At 48.1% G+C, this 20,833-nt stretch overlaps 1 protein-coding gene across 6 annotated transcripts in view; it reads left to right on the forward strand.

Moving 5' to 3' along the window:
• EPS15L1 (epidermal growth factor receptor pathway substrate 15 like 1) overlaps positions 1–20,833 on the forward strand; it is a 105,326-nt gene that overhangs the window by 12,041 nt on the left and 72,452 nt on the right. For 5 of the 6 annotated variants that reach the window (XM_020908656.2, XM_020908657.2, XM_020908658.2 and 2 more), the window contains exons 2-6: positions 12,195–12,236; positions 12,437–12,526; positions 12,996–13,043; positions 14,849–14,944; positions 15,637–15,699. In XM_020908656.2, coding sequence (XP_020764315.2) covers positions 12,195–12,236; positions 12,437–12,526; positions 12,996–13,043; positions 14,849–14,944; positions 15,637–15,699 — 339 coding nt within the window. Of the gene's footprint in view, positions 1–6,510; positions 6,572–12,194; positions 12,237–12,436; positions 12,527–12,995; positions 13,044–14,848; positions 14,945–15,636; positions 15,700–20,833 lie in introns of those variants that run through there. The other variant, XM_070462399.1, reaches the window with a different exon arrangement.

The following is a 20,833-nucleotide window of genomic DNA, read 5'->3' on the forward strand; positions in this document are numbered from 1 at the left end:
AGATCCCCTGGAGAAGGGCATGGCCACCACTCTAGTATTCTCACCTGGAGAATTCCATGGACAGAGGAGCCTGGCGGGCTGCAGTCCGTGGAGAGGCCAGGGCTGCGCTGATCTTCAGCAGGAGTTTGGGGCTGGAAGCTGCTCCCTGCTGCATCCAGGTGGCCTGGGCAAGGTCCCTGTCCTGCCCCTCCCACCTGCTCCACCGCGTGGCTGCACTCAGCCCCGTACCCCTCCCTCTGTGCCTGGCAGTCCCCCCAGCACCCCACCCCCTGCGTGTTTTCTTGCCAGTGGTGCCTCCTTCTGGCTCTGTCGGGCCCGTCTTCCCCCAGATCTTCCGCGCGGGTGCTCAGCGTCCGGGGTCCCCTTGGGCAGACTCGGCCAAGGTGGCTGCCGTCTCCTCTCCCTGCGGCTCGGTGTCTGTGGGCCCCTGAGTCGCTCCCCATCCGCCTTTTCCTCACAGCTTGCGCCCCGCTGTTTTCACTGTCATGTCTAATGCCTCCTCCAGAGCAGGAGCTCCAGGAGGCCAAGGAGGGATCCCCTTATTCACTGTTGCACCCCCACTGAGGCCAGTGCCCAGAACCAGGCAGGCACTCCGTAGATACTGTGGCGTGGAGGAGGGATTGCCACCTCGATGCCCCGTAGAGACCTCACAGAGAGACATGTTCGGGGCGAGCAGCCCCTGTTCCTGTTTCTGCACCGTGGGTGGCTGCATCCTTGGGCGTCGTTCCTGGAGGGCGGGGCAGTGTCTCCCCAGCTTCCTCCACTCCTTGCTCTCGCCCGCTCCCAGCGGCTGAGTGTACTCAGTTCTCCTCCTCACAAGCGCGTCTGCCCAGCTCGCCTTCAGGAGGATGGGGTGACGTTCTGACCTCTCAGCAAGGGGTGGGCGGGCCTGTCGTCTCACTGTGTCTGCCCTTCCTGGCTCACTGAAGCGGCGCCGAGTGACCCCGAGTCCCTGCTGGGGGACTCGCTCCAGAGCCTTGCCCGTCCCTGACCTCTCCCTCTGACTCTGCAGGCCCGGGACGAGCCTCCCGTTGTCACATCCGAGGCTCCTGCGCTGGAGTCCTGGGCTCACTTGGCCTGCCTCTCCCCTTTCTTGAGCCTCAGAGCCCAAGATGCGAACCTGTATCTGCAGTGGCAGGTAGATTCTTTACCACTGAGCCGCCAGGGAAGTCCACCGTGTACGCGTTTAAGTGAGTGAATGAATTCGTAAGTTCCAGAGCAGAACACTGGCAAATCCAAGGGTGTGCCACTGTTCTAAGAAGTTGTCTGTGAAGGACGGGAGGAGCTTAGTTTGCGATGCAGTCATGATGGGGCGGGCATTTCAGAGCATAAAGGAGCTGGTGGAAGGAGAGTGATATGTGAGAGGATAGGACTTGACAGGCCAGTGTTTGACGGGTGCTCACCACATGTCAGTGGCCAGCGGCGGGAGTCCTTGTCCTGTTTTTCCAAATGAAGAAATCAAGGCACAGAAAGGCTGCTCAGCCTCCGCAGGGTTGCACAGCATCCCAGTGGTGGGACAGGACTTGAGTTTACATGTGTGGTGGCGCTCTTGACCTCTCTGTGGTTCTGCTTCCCCTGGTGATGAGAAGACCCCGCCGAGAGGTGTGGGCGGAGGCTTTCTTGGGGAACGTCGGGGCTCCGTGTAGGTCCTGCATCCCACATGGATCAGTGTGTTGGAGCCAGAAGGCGGCCTCCAGTGACTTCATTCCTTTCTCCCTTCCGTGTCTGGTAGACGGGGCGGAGAGCTCTGGTCCCGGGAGCATGGAAGCTGTCCCGCCTCGATTCTGTGTTCCTGCAAGTGGCTTCTCGCCCTGAGCTCCCCGGCCTGCCGTGTTCCCCTTGGCGCTTCGCGGTCTGCCGGGACCTTCTGAACATTCTTGCTCCATGGTCCTCCTTGTGTGTGCTCAGTTGCTCATGCTTACCTGACTTTTTGCAACCCCGTGGACCGCAGCCCGCCAGGCTCCTCCGTTCATGGAATTGTCCAGGCAAGAATACTGGAGTGGGTTGTCATTTCCTTCTCCAGGGGATCTTCCTCACCCAGGGATCGAAGCTGTTTCCCGCCTCTCCTGCACTGAGCGGAGTCTCCTTGTAGGCGGGGACTGTAAACGCAAAAGGCCCCGAGGTCTGTGTGGGTCGCAGGGAGGCCCTGCCTCCTGTGCCACGGGGCAGGTGCGCACTTTCAAGTCCTTCATCGTGGCGTCATTTGGGTCTCCAGGGAGAATCATGTATCTTCCTTCAGATCCCTCATCTTCTACGTCTCCTTTTCCCTTTTCTGTTCTGTCTACAGAAGCAGTGTGTGTTACCTGGAGAACTCAGAAAGCGGGGGGAGGTCCCCAGCTCACAGGGAAGAGTCACTGCACACCTGTGGCGTCCGTCCCGCCAGGTTTAGATCCCCGGGGACGTGGTTGCTGTGTGCTCCCCAGCCAGATCATCACCGGGCCTTCTGCTCTGGGCCCTTTTCACTTAGGCAGACTTCTTCAATGTTCTGCCTGGGCTGTTTTTACTGTTGTATGGTATTCTGTCCCCAGGAGACACAGTAATCCATTTATTGGCTTAACAAGTTATTGACTGCTTGCAGTCCTTCACTGTCAGCTGCAGTCCCCGCCCACAAGAACGGCACTCCTGCATATCCGATCATCAGTGAATCCCTGGGGTTGTGTGTTAAAGAAATTCTGGTTATTATTATTTGACAAAAGCATGATCCTGCCAGTGGTAAAGCTGCTCTTCATTTATCACACTTGAACCTGAAGCAGCTTGTATCATGGAAATCCTTGCCAGAGCAGAAACACATCAATTGTTGGTCTTTAGTTATGTGAAAATTTTAAACAGATTAAAAGCAGAGGGAAGAATTTAGTGAACTCCCATGTACTCACCACAAGTTCACAACAGATGCCAACATTTTGCAAATATCTTTACCCAAGTTTGTTTTCACCTTAGAAATCATATTTCGAGACTTCCCTGATAGTCCGTGGCTAAGACTCTGTACTCCCAATTCAGGGCTCCTGGATTTGGTCTCAGGTCAGGGAACTAAATTGCACATACCACAACTAAGAAGTTTGCATGTGGCTTTGAAGGCCTCAGAGCAGCAGAACAAATAAATATTAAAAAAAAAAAGTCATATTTCAATGTGCACCTCTAGTAGTTGAGACTGTTTTCTTTTACATCACCGCCATGCCCTACCACAACATAAAACAGTTAATAAGAATTGCTTAGTATTATTTGATACCCAGGCCATAATTCAAATTTCCCTAATTAGCTAAAAATATCATCTTGCATTTGGTTGTAAATCTCCTGAGTCTCCCTTTAAAATTTTTTGAGTTTGGTGGCAGTCTACTCCACTGTTCTTTCCTGGAGAATCCCCATGGACAGAGGAGCCTGGCGGGCTACAGTCTATAGGGTTGCAGAGTCGGACACAACTGCAGCGACTGAGCTTGCACCTAACCAGAAAGTCATGTGCTCTGCGGGTGGATGCAGAACAGTTCCATTCCCCGCAGGGTCTCTGGTCGCCCTTTTACAGCCACACCTGCTTCCCTCCTACCTCGTTCCTTCCTTAAGCCTTGGCAACCACTGATCTGTCCGTTTCCGTGATTTCAGCATTTTGATGATGTGCAGTGGACTCATACAGTATGGAACCTTTGGAGATGGGCCTTTTTCACTCAGTATTGGTAGAGAATCCACCTGCCAATGCAGGAGACGTGGGTTTGTTCCCTGGGTCAGAAAGATCCCCTGGAGAAGGAGATGGCAACCCGCTCCAGTACTCTTGGCTGGGAATGGACAGAGGCGCCTGGTGGGCTGCAGTCCGTGGGGTCGCAAAGAGTCAGACACGACTGAGCAACTACGCAGCAGCCGCTGCAGTAGTGCTCTGGAGGTTCTCCTGGGTGGCCGTGTCGATCCGTGGTGGCTTCCTTTTCGTTGCCAGGCAGTATTCCGTGGTGCTGTGGGGCCACGGTCCGTGAGAGCAAAAACCCGCTGAAGGAGGCCTGGCGTGTTTTCAGTTCTGCAAGACTGTTAGTGATAAAGCTGCACTCAGCGTTGAGTACAGGACATTCTGTGAATTTAAATCTTCATTTCTCTGAATGCCCAGGATAGTTGCTGGTCTGTGACAGTTGTCTGTTTAGTTAGTTGTTTTTTTTTTTTTTATTTAAAGAAACTGCATGCCAGGCTGTTTTCCAGAGTAATTGTACCTTTTTACATTCCCACTAGCAATGTATAAGTGACCTAGTTTCTCTGCATGCTCACCAGTGTCACTGTTTGCTGTTTTAGCCGTTCTGATAGCTGTGTGGTGGCCTCATTCTGTGGTTTTTCAAGAGAATTTTTTTTTTTTAATTGAAGTATGGTTGATTTGCAATATTGGGTTAGTTTCAGATGCACAGAAAAGTGATTCAGTTATAAATATAACTTCTCAGATTCTTTTCCATTATAGGTTATTACAGTATATTGAATATAGCTCCCTGTCACTATGGTTTTTAATTTGCAGTTTACAGCTGAAGGTATACTGACCATCTTTTCATGTCCGTATTTGCCATCTGTACATCCTGTTTAGTGAAATATCCCTTCATGTCTTTTGCTCATGTTCTCATTGAAATGTTTCCTTTTTGTGTTGCTGAGTTTTGAGAGTTCTTTCTGTATTCCTTCCTGGCTTCTGTGGTGGCCCAGATGGTAAAGAATCTGCCTGCAATGTGGGACACCCGTGTTTGATCCCTGGGTTGGGATGATCCCCTGGAGAAGGGCATGGCTACCCACTCCAGTATTCTTACCTGCAGAATTCCATGGACAGAGGAGCCTGGCAGGCTATAGTCCATGGGGTCTCAAAGAGTCGGACACGACTGAGTGACTAACACTTCCACTTTTACTTTATATATTCCAGGTACCAGTCCTTTGTTGGATATGTGATTTACAAATACAGTTACCCTTGAACAACACAGGTTTGAACTGTGCAGGTCCACTTATATGTGAATTTTTTCTTTTCTTTTTACTCTCTTGAGCAGGCCAACCCTGAAGGAGTGGCCTCTTTTTCTTTATTTTTAAAACTTTTTTTTTAAAGTAAATGTGTACTACAATCAAGTACTACTTGATCCGAGTTTGGTTGACTCCATAGATGTGGAACAGAGGAGCCGCATTTAGAGGGCCGACTATAAGTTACACTTGGATTTTAAACTGTGCAGAGGGTGAGTGCCCTAACCTCCACAGTCAGTGTTCAAGGGTCAGCAGTATTTCCTTCTAGTCTGTGGCTTGTCTTTGCATCCACTTATCAGAGTCTTTCATAGATCAAACATTTTAAATTTTGTTGAGGTCCGGTTTATCGATTTCCTTTTTTTTTTTTCCTTTTGAATCAGGCTTTTGGTGGCAAGTCTGAACTCTCTCCTCAGCCCCTGATCCTGAATATTTTCTCCTTTGTTTTTCTTCTGAAAGTTTTCTGGCTTTACATTTAAGTTCGTGGTCCCCTTGGCATTAATTTTGTAGAAAGTGTGAGACTTAATGTCTCCAGGCTCATTCTCCCTCTGGAGGGTGGCCCATTGCTCCAGCACCGGTGGACACGGGCCTCTTTCCTCCTGGGGGCTTCCGCACCTTTGTCAGAAGTCCGCTGGGCATATCTGCGTGGGTCTCTGCTGGGCTCGTTGTTGTGGGCCATGGTTCTGTGTGTCTTTACCTCCATCAGTGCCACACTGTCTGGATTCCTGGAACTTTATAGCAAGCCTTGGGATGGGTGGACAGAGTCCTCCCACTCTATTCCTTTGCAGCATTGTTCCAGCTATCTTGGTTCCTTTGCCTTTCTATATAAATTTTTGAGTAATCACATCTGTATCAACGAAGACTTGGCGGAGTCACGTTAGACCGTTAGACCTGCATGTCAGGGGCGTGCACATGTACCACATGTTGCATTGGCCTCCAGAAAACCCCTCCACCCACGTCATTTTTCCACTGGCAGGGCCCGGGTCATGTTTCACCTTTGCCAGCCTGATGGCACACACTGGCATTTCCTGCTGTTTTGCAGTATCTAAACTGAACATCTCCCCTAACTTTGCTGCATCCCTTCTTTCAGAATTGCCTTTTTCTTACCCTTTGCTGATTTTTTAAATTTGGGATATCTCTGTCCTCAGTATTTATGAAGGCTCTTTCTGCTGTCTCAGTTCTTCCCGCAGTGTTTGCCTTAGCTCTGGCTTAGGAGCCTTGGATCCAGCGGTTGGAGGGAGCTGTCAGTGTCAGGGAGGTTCAGGATGCCCCAGTGTTTGCTGATGCTCTGTGAGAGCTGCTGAGTTACAGCCTGGTTTCCTTACCTGCAGAGTGCGGTCTGGCCTGCCTGGAGGGCTATACACACAGCCAGGGTGATGGTTGTGCACACCGCCAGGGGGAACCTAAGAGGAAGGTGAAATGCAGGGATTAACAAGTGAGCACTTCTCTAGCCCTGTTTTGGCCTCAGTATCTGGCTTTCCGAGTAGGAACTCACACAGGGATGTCTTCTGGTGGTATGTGCCTAACTTCCTGCAAAACTTGGCAACAGGTTTGAGAAACACGGCTGTTACGGAGTCTCAGTTTTCCTGAGGAAATGGCAGGCCGCCCTGGTTTTCAGGTCAGTTCTTGTGCTTAAGTCAAGTGTTACACTTTGACCACGTCCGTTGACTGCAGTCTACCACGACATAGTCACGTGTTTGCATCTTCTCAGGCGATCGTGCACAGGAGGCTGTGCAGTGGGCCTGTGTCCAGCTCTGCATGCCCTGGCTGTTTTTGCAGGGTGGGTTTGTGTCCCATGGCCTGGGTCTCCTCTGGCTCCATCACTTCTGGGCTGTGTGACCCCAGGCAAGGTAACTTCGGTCCCTTCACCCATATATTGGGGCAAACAGTAGTATCTGCCCTGTAGCATTGTTGGAAACAATTAAATGAGATTCAGGACAGAAAACAGTGAGCATTCAGTGAATGTGATCCACTATTTATCAGAACAAGGAATTATAGATAATTTTTTTAAAAGTTTAAAAATGAAAATGGTTTTACGTTACAAACGTTTTGAAACAAGCAAGGGAGCAATCTTGGTTTTGTTTTGCAGAAGAGCTCCTGCCCTGTATGAAAGCAGGAGTCGGAGCTGATGGACTCAGTCCTGAGAGGATTAGAAAGCCCAATCCTCAGGGCTTCCCTTCCAAAGTAGTACTGCTGTGTTCCTCATCTCAAGCTGCTTTTCCCCATGTGTTAAGATTGCACACACTTGCATCCCTGTCTGTCTCCCCATCTGTACATTGCCTCTTGGGCTTCCCCTGTGGCTCAGCTGGTAAAGAATCCTCCTGCAATGCAGGAGACCTGGGTTCGATCCCTGGGTTGGGAAGATCCCCTGGAGAAGGGAAAGGCTACCCACTCCAGTATTCTGGCCTGGAGAATCCCATAGACTGTATAGTCCATGGTTGCAGAGTCAGACACGACTGAGCGACCTTCACTTCTGGGCTGGAGGATAGAGTGAAGAGGCCCTGGAAACTTCTCTTAGTGTTTTAGGAGACCAGCTGAAAGATCAGATTCAGGGGTTTTTATTTATTGTGGTGTGCCAGGTCTTAGTTGTGGTATGCGGGATCTAGTTCCCTGACCGGGGTTTGAACCCAGGACCCCTGCATTGGGAGGGCAGAGTCTTTGCCACTGGACCTACAGGAAAGTCCCCAAAGTGAAAGTCGTACTGAATGTCAGTGAATAATGCAGAGTCAACGGTGGCCCCTTAGCACCCTGGTCTGGTGGAGGAGAACGCCCTCCTGCGCAGGCTCTGTCTGACTTCCATTCTTGAAGCCGTCTCTGAGCTGTCCGCAGCCTCTGAACACTGAAGGCCTTGTCCCCTCGCTTGTTCCCTTTCTGCCTTTGCCCTGGCCTCACTTCGGGGTTGGACAGAGGTGGGCAGCTCTGGTGCCCACTCTCAGCACTTGGGCCTCTGTCCTAGCAGAGTGGCTGCCTGCAGCAGTGAGCTGCTTATGTCCCAGGTCCCTGCCTGTCGTCCAGGGGCTCGAGGCCTGAGCAGCGTTTGTCTTCAGTTTTGTTGCAGTCATGTATGGGGCAGCTGGCAGGCATGACTCCACTCTCCCGGGGGGGACGTTGTGTGGTAAGAGGAAGTGCCAATTAGATCTACCGATGTTTCCCCTTCCCCGCCCGTCTCTGCTTATGTAGTGGCTGACGTGTGTGTAATTAAATCAGAGCCTCTTACCTGCTGTCATTGTCCCCGGTTACCCAGACTGATCCCTGTATTTAGTGAGGAATGAGTGAGGCATACTCTGTGGTTTTCCATTAGCTGTGGGTCATCTGGGATCGACCTCTGACTACAGATTGCCTATGAGAGGAGCTCTTAGCACTGACAGTTCAGGCTTTGGGGCCTGGGGCTTCAGGGCCTTTTCTGAATTATTTGAGGTCTTGTTTCTCCTGATCGTGGATCTGATTTGGAAGCATTTGGGAAGTTTGAAGAAGTAGAAGTGAAGTCACTCAGTTGTGTCCGACTCTCTGTGACCCCATGGACTGTAGCCTATCAGACTCCTCTGTCCATGGAATTTTCCAGACAAGAGTACTGGAGTAGGTTGCCATTTCCTTCTCCAGGGGATCTTTGGGAAGTTTGAGACAGTTATTAACCCTCGGTGCTCCAAATACCATAACTCTGTTTTTCATTGGAATCACAGTAGCTTAGAACCCTCTCTCTTGCCTAACATGAGATCTTAAAAAAAAAAAAAATACCACTGGAAATTTGTTTCAGAGCCATGCCTCTCCGATTGCTGGCAACAAGGGCACCTTTGTCCAGGTTGGGAGAGGGGGTCCCTGTGGTCTTGAATTCTGTTCCCATGCACTGCGAGTACATGATGTGCTGTTGGGACCCAGCACTACCACCTTTACTGAGAGGTGACAAACAGCCGGCCTGACTCTGCTTCCTCTCTTGGCTGTGTTCCTCCAGGGTGATATGTTTTGAGAGCATGTAGACCTTTAATTAGTTAATTATTATAAATTGAGATTATAGTTGACCTATATAACATTGTTAGTCTCACTTGTACAACGTGATGATTTGTTATTTATTTGTTGTTCATGTTGTGAAATGATCACAATACTTACATCCATCACCACACATAGTTATAACATTTCTTTTCTTGTGATGAGAACTTTTAAGATGTCCTCTTAGTAACTTTCAGTATACAATACAATATTATTAATAACTTATTTTATAGCCAGAAGTTTGTACCTTTTGACCACCTTTACCCATTTTACCCACCCCCTATTCCCACCCCTGGCAACCACCTGTCTGTTCTCTGTATCTGTGGGTTTGGTTTTTTGTTTTTTAGATTTCACATACAAGTGAGATCGTCTTTCCCTGTGTAACTTATTTCACTCTAATGCCCTCAGGGTTCATTGTCACAAATGGCAAGATCTTCTTCTTTAAGGACTGAGCAGTATTCCTCTCTCTGTGTGCATTCATCCATCAATGAGTAGATATTTAGGTTGCTTCCAGGTCTTGGCTATTGTAAATAATCCCGCAATGAGCATGGAGGTGTTTGTTTGTTTTCCTTTGAGTTGGTGTTTTCATTTCCTTTGGATCAGCATGCTTTCTTTGGAAGAATGTCTGTTCAGATCCTCTGCCTATTTCTTCATAGGCATATGAAGACTTCAGGTCATAGTGGGTTGTTTGTTTTTTTGCTGTTGAATTCTATGATTTCACGTGGAATTTTAAATTCTGACAATCAAACAGGGTGTGATGGTGGTCACTACTGTCTAAGTCATAAGAAGCTAAGGGGACAGCCTCCCCCAGAATGGTATCTGCAAGGGCCCGGGGCGGGAGGAAGCTGCCGGCCAGGGAGTTGCCGTAGCTGCTGTACACTTAGTGTTTTTTCCTTTGGCCATGCCACACTGCTTGCCGAATCTTAATTCCCTGACCAGAGCTTGAACCTGGGCCCATGGCAGTGAAAGCAGCCAGCCCTAACCGCTGGACTGTCCGGGAAGTCCCCGCTTCGCGCTCGCTCCTCCTCACTGGTGTCCTCGTCTTTTCTTTCTCAAGCTTCGGCCTTTACCCTCCCTTCTTGCCTTTTTTTTTTTTTTAATGTTATCTATCACAGTAGTGTATTTTAAAAATATTTATTTATTCATTATGGCTGCAGCGGGTCTTAGGTGCAGCTTGAGGGAAGTCTTAGTTACGACATGCGGGGAATGGTGCCCTGACCAGGAATTGAACCGTGGGCTTCTGCCTTGGAGTGTTAGCCACTGGACCACCAGGGAAGGCCCGTGTCTTGCTTTTTCATATTGCTCTGCCTCTCTTTTTCTGTCTTTTCAGGACTTCCCCTCTTTCTTTTGTTTTGACTTTCCTCTGCCTCCCTCTCTGGGCTTTATGCTCCTTTTCTTCTATTTTCATTCTCTGTTGCCGCTGTTCTTGTACTTTCACTTCTTCCTGTGTTTGCAGGTGTTGCCATCCCCCGGAGAAGCTGACCGTAATCTGGCCATTATTTTTAAACTGAAGTGATTTTTTACCACACAGTAGCATGCAAGTGTTGAGCTGGTTCAAGTCAGTGATTGTAGCTGAAAGGAACCCACCTCCCCTGTTTTATTCATTATGAAAAATTGCACAACAGTATTTGAAGACTTTTAAAATGAACACTGTCATCCCAGCTGTCATCCGGTACTCATTTCTCCCGGCATTCTTCTCTTTAGCTGTTTACACACCTGTCCTTCCATACGATTAAGCACGATCTTGTCTTCCTCGCTTTTCTCAGCTCCCTGAATCAGCAGCACCTTTGCCATGTCCTGTTTTTTTCCTTTCACTCAATAAAAGACCTTAGAGGTGCTGAATTCCTTTTTTCCTTTCACGCAATAAAACACCTTCAGTTCAGTTCAGTTCAGTTGCTCAGTCGTGTCCAACTCTTTGCAACCCCATGAATCGCAGCACGCCAGGCCTCCCTGTCCATCACCAACTCCCAGAGTCTACCCAAACCCATGCCCATCAAGTCGGTGATGCCATCCAGCCATCTCGTCCTCTGTCGTCCCCTTCTCCTCCTGCCCCCAATCCCTCCCAGCATCAGGGTCTTTTTCAATGAGTCAGCTCTTCACATGAGGTGGCCAAAGTCCTGGAGTTTCAGCTTCAGCATCAGTCCTTCCAATGAACACCCAGGACTGATCTCCTTTAGGATGGACTGGTTGGATCTCCTTGCAGTCCAAGGGGCTCTCAAGAGTCTTCTCCAACACCGTAGTTCAAAAGCATCAATTCTTCGGCGCTCAGCTTTCTTCACAGTCCAACTCTAGGGGTGCTGAATTCCTGCCCCTGCTGGCATACTGCCGCGGATCTTCTCCTCGCCACTGGGGGGCGGCTTGCTGAGGTTGGGAAGACCCCACAGAGGCTGTTGGATGTGTGAGGGTTTCGCCACCACCAAGCTGAATCCAGGCGTGTCTCAATTAGCCTCTTGACTGTAGATCAGGTGGTTATCTTCTCTGAACAGCAGCATCTTAGGAAATCTGGTGGCCGGAACGTGGAGTGTCTTCCGTGCCAAGCTGAGGACTTTGAACTTCCTGCCTGTCCTAGTGGGAGCTGTCATCGGCCAAGTCTTTCCTGGCGCTTGGGGCTGGTCAGCGCCTTTTTGCCCAGTCCTTCGGGTGGGTGACTGGAGGAGGACCAGATGGGTGGAGATAAGCCTTGGAGCAGGGAAACCAGTCTGAAGCTGGTGTGACTGGTGATTCATGGTGACTTGTGGAGACTCCTGTTCCGGTTCTGGAGCCAGAGCACAGTCTCAAAGGATAATGTAGTCTGTTCCTGTGAGCTCCCGGACACACCGGAATCCCATCCGTCAGTGAGTGGAAACCAGCCCGGGCTGCCACTCCTCCTGAACAACCTCGTGGTTTGTGTTGGAATCAGGACTTACTTGAGAGCATTAGCATTTCCTTTTTCTAAACTGAGGAAGTGTGAGATGTCTGTCTGAGAATAAACTGCAGTCTCTGTTTTTTGCTGTAAGTCACTCAGTCGTGTCTGACTCCTTGCGACCCCTTGGACTGGAGCCTGACAGGCTGCTCTGTCCATGAGATTTCCCAGGCAAGAATACTGGAGTGGGTTGCCATTTCCTTCTCCAGGGAGTCTGTGTAGAGAGGACATTTAAAGTGCCTACATTTTGATTTTGATATTTATGTATTTTGCTGAAGACAGATTGAGGGGATGACACTTTTTTTAGAGAGGCTTTGTGTCCATGTTTGACCAATGTCTGTGGTTTTGTTTACAGATTCCCACCGGAAATCCATTATATGAGTCTTACTACAAGCAGGTAAGTTTTCACTAGTGTCTTTCTGGATTGAGCTTAGAGAGGGAGTGACTTGGAAACCCCCAGCTGTGAATTGCAGCCCAGAGAGGCCTCCCCTCCCTTTCTGTTTCCCAGCTGTCAGCCAGCAGCCAGTGTCACGGGTGTTGCTTTACCTGCTGCTCAGCTGCCAAAGACTTATCTCACGTGTTGCTCCCCAATTCCAGGTAGACCCAGCATACACAGGGCGAGTTGGGGCGAGTGAAGCTGCACTTTTTCTAAAGAAGTCTGGGCTCTCAGACATTATCCTTGGGAAGGTATGTGATGAACGATAGCGATTTCTTTTCTGTAAACACCCTCAGGGCTCACCTGGCAGGTGGAGACCAGCCTGTGCAGACCCCTCTTCATGGGGTCTGTACTCCTCTTGGGAAGCGGGCTGGCCACTGCGAACCTCTCGGGGCTATAAACTGGTGGATGCACATGCTCTAATGGTTGCTGCCCCCCTTTGCATGGGTAGCGGACAAGAGGCCTGAGCCATCTTGGGGTCTTAGCTGTGGCTTTATGCTGGCCTTGGAGCCTAGTACACTTGGGAGTTCTCTGGACTGTGCTGCTGCCTGCTGTGTGCCTCGCTGGGCAGAGGGCGGGGTCCCGGCCGCTCGCCTCGTCTGGGTCTGCCTACTGGGACCTGTACATAAGGCTCACAGGTATAGGTGAGCGGCGACGGTGGCTCCTGTTTGGTGAGGAAGTGATCGGCGGTCACACTCAAGAGCACTTTTGTTTCCACAGATATGGGACTTGGCCGACCCAGAAGGTAAAGGGTACTTGGACAAACAGGTACATACACGTACACACAGTAAGTGGAGGGGCGGGGCCGGAGCCCCCAGGCAAGGTCGCCCCTCACTTCTTCCCTCTTGTCACCACCAACGGGTGTCACCAGACATCAGCGGGGCCACCAGACCATCAAAGTGCAAGATTTCATTTAAAAATAAAGGCCTCTTGAGCTCTTGGAGCCATGTTTCCTGGTTAGCGTAATCTTTTTAATATTTTGTGTGGTTACAAGTGACTGGAATGTTTTCCCAACATTCTGTAAGCTCAGACTCTCCGGGACGTTGCAGAAAAGAGTTGAGATTGTTCCCGTGTGTGCTTTCCCTGTCTCCCCAAAGCACGGTGCTCAGGTCCCGTGCGGCACTAGACCAGGGGCCTCACCCAGAGCTGACCACGTGCATAGGCGCTTTGGTCTGGTGTTGTCCCTGGTGTATAGAATTCTGTGTGATTGCATCACTCGCATAGATTCAGGTAACCACGGCCACTGTCAGGATTAGGACATTCTCACTGCCCCCGAAAAGTCCCCCTCATGCTGCCCATTGGGCGTCACACCCTGAGCCCTGGCAACCACTGGTTCCTTCTGTGATGTAATCCCATCATTTTGAGAATATTCCGTAAGTGGAATGTTATAATGCTTTAGATTTTTTGTGCATTGGCAGTTGGATTCTTCACCACTGTGCCACCTGGGAAGCTAGTACTTATGATTTTTAACTGGTCATATTTTAATTTAGTTCATTCTTTCCCCAAACTCTATTCCAAGGGGTGTGGTTCCTGGTGTCTCACTGTCCATGATCCGACCTGTGGAATTAGCACCATGCGCTCCTCCTCCCTTGCTTGAGATTCATAGCGCACGTTTGTGTGTTGAGGGTTCAGAGGACCTTTGTGGGAGAGAACCCTGTTTTATTTCTCTTTTTAAAAATTTTTTGGCCGCAGCACGTGGCATGTGGGATCTCAGTTCCCTGACCAGTGATCAGACCCCTGCGCCCTGCATTGGGGGTGTGGAGTCTTAACCACTGGACCACCAAGGAAGCCCCAAGAACCTGAGTTCTTTGCTGAGTGCAGTTCTTCTAACTTTACTGATGTCCCCATTTCTCTACATGCTACACAGACATTCTGTAGACATCAGCCTGAGACAGGCTATTCTAGTGCTCACATTTCTGTGAAGGAGATTTTAAAACCATAATTGTGTTTATAGCTTTAAAAAGAATCCATGTTCTTAGGCCTGTTGATCAATTTAGAAAAACTAGGTGATCCTGCACAAGTCCCCTAAGTCTGTGGCATGATCGGTCTTTGCTTCAGAGGAGGGTGAGGAGGAGGCAAGGCCCCTAGTTCAGGTCCTTGGTCCTTGTGTGGGATAGGAAGTCCACGCCCAGCCATTGAGGAGCCGGGGGTGTGGGGGGATGCTCTGTTCAGCGAGGCCAGGGGGATCCACTGAGCCATGTCAGGCCCCAAACAGCTGTGTCTATTCCAAACCATTTCTAAAAAGTCAGTGCGTAGTTAAACCACCCTTTAGACTTAAAACTGTACACTCTAGCATTTCTTAAATGTTGAGAGCTCATTGTTTCTGAAAATACAGCTGTTTGAAATTTTATAGCGTTCAGAAAGCAATGGGCTAAGTCTGTTTTAGCACATTGACTTAAGCAGTGCTCCCAGGGTGAGACCTGCTTTGCCTGAGTCTGTAAGAGACTTGAGCATGTATGGGCTCCCCTGCTGAAGCGAAATGAAACCCCTCGGCCCCCAAGCCCCTGACTGCAGACAGCTCGTCCGCCGCCGCCCGCTGGGTGGGGTTTACGCCTGCCCCTCTTGGATTGCAGGGTTTCTATGTTGCGCTGAGGCTGGTGGCCTGTGCGCAGAGTGGCCACGAAGTCACCTTGAGCAATCTGAGCTTGAACATGCCGCCGCCTAAATTCGTAAGTGTCGGAAGCCTCCGTGCTTCTCTGCTTTGTCTGTTTGTCTCTCTCGCTCCATGTTTTTTCTCTCTCTAATTTTCTTGTAATGGCGGGGAGATTCCCGTAATCTAAAATCGATTTAAAAAATGAACCACTGGGCTGTTCAGTGCATTCACAGCATTGTGTAACTGTCACCCGTCTGTTCTAGAATATTGTCACAGTCCCCCAGAGAAAACCGTGTACCCATGAAGTAATCATTCTTGACTCTGCCTGCCCCCGACCCGGCACCCAGCCCTTGGCAGCCACTGATCTGCTTTCTATCTCTGTGCATTTTATAGAGTCATACATCGTGTTTCTTTCACTCAGCATAATGTTTTCAAGGTTCATCCACTTTGTAGCACGTGTCAGTACTTCATGCCTCTTCATGACTGAATAAGATTGCATTCTGTGGTCTGCCTCATTTTGTTGATCTTTTCGTCTGTTGGTGGGCATAATAATTCATGTACAAGGAATTGTTTGCACACCTGTTTTCAGTTCTTTGGGGTCTTTACCTAGGAGGAGAATTGCTGAGTGATGTGATAATCCTGTATTTAACTTGCTGAGCTCTTTCTCCCCTTTGAAAGCACTTTGAAATGGATATCCTTACCATGAACATGTGCTCCTGTAGTAGAATTCGGTGCCAGCTACAGTGGAATGTCTCTCTCTCTCCTCAGCACGACAGCAGCAGCCCTCTGATGGTCACGCCGCCTTCTGCAGAGGCCCACTGGGCTGTGAGGGTGAGTGCCCGGGCCAGGCGCCCCCCTCAGCTGTCTCTCACATGCATTTCTGTCAGTCTTTTATGACGTTCAGCACGTTTCATAGGATGATTGTATCATCCACTTTGTTTCAGAGTGACTGTGCCACAGAATTTGGATGAAATACTTCTCCAAATTAGAGGCTTTTGCAGAAACCATCACCTTTTCCTGTAATTGGGTATTGTTGCCTGCTAAGGCAGGCAGATGTTGCATTATGAAAATTGCACAGTGGATACCTTGTACTTCTAGGGCATGTTCTGTGATTTTGCTGCCTGGGTAGGTTAATCAGGATAGAAGGAGAAATTGTGAGCTTTCAAGCGTGAAGACTTCCAGAATGTCTTCATAGCTTTCTCCCTTATTTCCAGCAAGTTTATGCTTTATAGTTCTTTCCTCTCTGTTGCTGTCATTGCTTTTTGAAAAATGCTCACCACTTAAAGTCTTCTTTTAAAGACAGGATGTTGAGGCCACAGAGCTGTGTTACTGCTTCTAGAAAGAAAAGAAATGAGTGATGTGTCTCTTAATAAGTGCAGAATTACTCCTGAAGGCAATTTGTGTATGAGTCACAGAGCTGGTCAGAGATGGTCTCCCAATGAGACTTCCTCCCCACTCACAGTTATTACATTGCCTCAGTTTTATTTGACTTAAATACTGTATTAATAGCAGTCCTGCTATCAAGTAGACACTTCTCTTCAGTTGAAGTGAGGTGGATGAACCTAGAACCTGTTATACAGAGTGAAGTAAGTCAGAAAGAGAAAAACAGATACCATGTATTAATGCATATGTACAGGATCTAGAAAAATGGTGCTGATTTGCAGGGCAGGGGTAGAGACACAGACGTGGAGAGCGGACCTGTGGCCACAGCGAAGCAAAGCGGGGGTGGGATGAATTGGGGGAGTAGCACTGGCATATGTACACCACCGTGTGTAAGACAGACAGCTCGTGGGGAACTGTGTCCAGCACGGAGCTCAGCTCAGCGCTGTGATGCCTAGAGGGCTGGGACTGGGGGTGGGCGGGGGAGGCCTCAGAGGGAGGGGATACATGTGTACTTGTGGCTGATTCCTGTCGTGGTGCGGAAGAAACCAGTACCACATTTGTAAAGCAGTTATCCTCCAATTAAAAGTAAATTTAAAAAAAAGAGACACCTCCCAGCCCCAGCTGGTTTTTTGTCCTTTTTTATAGGGTTGGAAGGGTTCAAGGAGGGAACCCTGGGGAGAAGTCTGTGCAGGGACAGGGCGGGGAGGCCTCAGCTGACCCAGGGGCAAGGAGTTGCCTTTGTGATAAATCAGGCACTTTGCCAGCCATGATCATAGTACCGAAGGATTTCTTTCTGTGTAGTCCAGTTGCATGGCATCTACTTTGAAAAGCAGCTGCTTCATTGTGAAAGACGGTTCTAAATGGCTCTTATTATTCCTCAAACCGTTTCAGCCCCTTTCCAGCAGGGGCTGTGTTGAGTCCTCAAGAGAAGAGCTGGTGGCCGAGGAGGAGCCTGTGAGGCCTTGAAGAGGGGAGTTGGGGAAGGAATGGTGCTGTGATGGGGCAGAGAGCTTCGATTCCCTTCAGAGATCAGTGACCAGTGTTAGCATTCTTTTCTGTTGTGAAAGTCCCTGGGCTTCCTGAAGCCAGAGTCGGCAAGACTGACAGATCCGTGGAGAATTCCACACCCCAGGCAGATGCAGGGAGGTGGGCTTCTTGGCGCTGACAGTGACTCGAGTGCACAGTGTCTGCTTGTGTTCTGAGTTCAGTTTCTTTCTTTTGAATTTTAAAATACACATCGCTCATTCACTATCTTGCATGCATGTGTGCTTTTTGCAACCCCATGGACTGTCACCTTCCAGGTTTCTCTGTCCACGGGATTGTCCTGTCAAGAATCCTGGAGTGGGTTGCCATTGCCTCCTCCAGAGGATCTTCCTGACCCAGGGATGGAGCCCACGTCTCCTATGCCTCCTGCATTGGCAGGTGGATCCTTTACCATTGCGTTACCTGGGAAGCCCCGTTCACACTGTCTTAACTGTGTTTTAAATTGAAACATAGTTGATGTACAGCATTATGTTAGCTTCAGTCTCAGTGTTAAGTGTTCATAGCGATTTGACATTTGCACATGTTGATGAGATGATCACCATGGTAAGCCTGGTAAGCATCTTCTACATATAAAGTTGCTACAGTGTCACTGACCGTATCCCTTATGCTGTGTGTTGCATCCCCTGGCTTATTCGTTTTGTGCCTTGAAGTGTGTACCCTTTACTTTCCTTCAGGTATTTGCCCAGCCTGCCACCCCCTCCCCTCTGGGAACCACCTTGTTTCTTCTTTGTGTCTAGGAGAGTTTTCGTTTTGTTTCTTAGATTCCACATGTAAGTGAGATCATACGGTATTCCTTTTTTTCTGTCTTCTTTCATCTGGCATGAAACCCTCTAGATCCATCCATGGTGTCATGAATGGCAAGAGTTCTTTTTTTTTAAAATGAGTAATAATTCCATTGTGTGTAAGTATGTATGTGTGTGTGTGTATACATACATGCACAGCACATCCTTTAAAAAGATGATTGTATTTAGTTTTGACTGTGCTGGGTCTTCGTAGCTGCACGGGCGCTCCTCTAGTTGCGGTGTGCAGGCTTCTCACTGTGGCGGCGTTTCTCGTGCAGGGCACGGGCTCTAGGGCGCACGGGCCTGTCGCTGCCGCCTGAGGACTCAGTAGCTGTGGCTCCTGGGCTCTAGAGTACAGGCAGGCACAACAGTTGTGGCGCATGGGCTTAGTTGCTCTGCAGCGTGTGGGATCTTCCTGGATCAGGGATCAAACCCATGTCTCCTGCTTTGACAAGCAGGTTCTTTACCACTGAGCCCCCAGGGAAGCCTCTGCCACATTTTTCTTTTCCATCTTCTATTGATGGACACTCGGGTTGCTTCCATATCTTGGCTATTGTAAATAATGCTGTAGTGGACATAGGGATCACGTCTTTTCCAATTAGGGTTTTTATTTTCTTTGGAAAAAGACCCAGAAGTGGAATTGCTGGATTGTATGATTGTTCTGTTTTTAACGTTTTGAGGAACTTCCATACTGTTCCCGATAGTGGCTGGACCATTTTATAATCCTGCCAACAGTGCACAAGGTTTTTCCTACACTCACACTAACATTTGTTATTTGTTGTCTTTTTGTCAAAAGCCATTCTGACAGGTGTGAAGTGATACCTCACTGTGGTTTTGGTTTGCATTTCCCTGATGATGACATTGAGCATCTTTTCACGTGTCTGTTGGCCATCTGTAATACTTCTTTGGAAACATGTCTGTTTAGGTCCTCTGCCCATTGTTTAATCAGGTTGTTTGGTTTTTGATACTGAGTTGAATGAGTTCTCTGTATATTTTTAGATATTAACCCCTTATCAGGTAAATCATTTCCAAATCTCTTGTCCCATTCATAGGCTACCTTTCATCTCTAATTTTACTGATTTTAAGTATTTCCCCTTTTTTTCTTGGTGATTCTGGATAATTTGTCAATTTTGTTTATCTTCTCAAAGAACCAGCTTTTAGTTTTATTGATCTTTGCTATTGTTTCCTCCATTTCTTTTTCATTTATTTCTGCTCTGATCTTTATGATTTCTTTCCTTCTACTAACTTTGGGGGTTTTTTGTTCTTTTCCCAGTTGCTTTAGGTATAAGAGAATGTTGTCTATTTGATGTTTTTCTTGTTTTTTGAGGTTGAATTGTATTGCTCTAAACTTCCCTGTAGAGCTGCGTTTGCTGCATCCCATAGGTTTTGAGTCATCGTGTTTTGTCACTTTTTTTTTTTTTTTTTAGGTATTTTTAAAATTTTATCCTTGACTTCTTCAGTAACCTGTTGGTTATTTAGAAGCATATTGCTTAATCTCCACGTGTTTGTGTTTTTTATGTTTTTGCCCCCTGGTGCTGCTGCTGCTAAGTCGCTTCAGTCCTGTCCGAGTCTAGATATCCCTAATTGATATTTAGTCTCATAGTGTTGTAGTCACAGAAAAGATTCTTGATACAACTTCAATTTTCTTAAATTTACCAAGGTTTGATTTGTGACCCAAGAAATGATCTTGGAGAATGTTGTTTGTGGCATTTGAGAAGAAAGTGTATTCTGCGTTTGGATAAATGTCCTGAAGATATCAATTAGGTCCATCTGGCCTAATGTGTCATTTAAGGGTTGTGTTTTCTTATTAATTTTCTCTGTGGATAATCTGTCCATTGGTGTAAGTGGGGTGTTAAAGTCACCCACTATTATGGTGTTACTGTTGATTTCCCTTTTTATGTCTGTTAGTGTTTGCCTCATGTATTTGGCTTCCCTGGTGGCTCAGTGGTAGAGAATGTGCCTGCAATGCAGGAGACGTAGGTTTGATCCCTGGATCAGGAGGATCCTCTGGAGAAGAAAAGGGCAAGTCACTGCAGTGTTCTTGCCTGGAGAATCCCATGGGCTGAGGATCCTGGTGGGCTGCAGTCCATGGGGTCGCAAAGAGGTGGACACGACTGAAGCGACTGAGCACACTCCTGTGTTGGTTGCATCAATATTTACAGATGTTAGGTCTTCTTTTTGGATCAATCCCATGATCATTATGTAGTGTCCTTATCTCTTGTAATATTGTTTATTTTAAGGTCTGTTTTGTCTGATAATGAGAATTACTGCTCTGGCTTTCTTTTGATTTCCACTTGCATGGAATATCTTTTCCAATCCTCTCATTTTCGGTCTGTATGTGTCTCTAGGTCTGAAGAGCGTGTCTTGTAGACAGCATATATATGGGTCTTGTTTTTGTATCCATTCAGCCAGTTGGTGTCTTTGGTTGGAGTGTTTAATCAGTTTATATTTTAAGAAATTATTGATATATGTGTTCCTATTAGCATTTTATTGTTTTGGGTTTGTTTTTGTAGGTCTTTTCCTTCTCTTGTGTTTCCTGTTTTATAGAAGTCCCTTTAGCGTTTGTTGTAAGGCTTGTTTGGTGCTACTGAATTCCTTTACTTCTGCTTGGCATTAAAGCTTCTGATCTCTCTGTCAATTTTGAATGAGATCCTTGCTGGGTAGAGTAATCCTGGTTGTAGATTTTTCCCTTTCATTACCTAAAATGTATCCTGCCACTCCCTTCTGGCCTGCAGAGTTTCTCCTTAAAGGTCAGC

Source organism: Odocoileus virginianus, chromosome 3 (assembly GCF_023699985.2).
Source record: "Odocoileus virginianus isolate 20LAN1187 ecotype Illinois chromosome 3, Ovbor_1.2, whole genome shotgun sequence".
Taxonomy (NCBI): domain Eukaryota; kingdom Metazoa; phylum Chordata; class Mammalia; order Artiodactyla; family Cervidae; genus Odocoileus; species Odocoileus virginianus.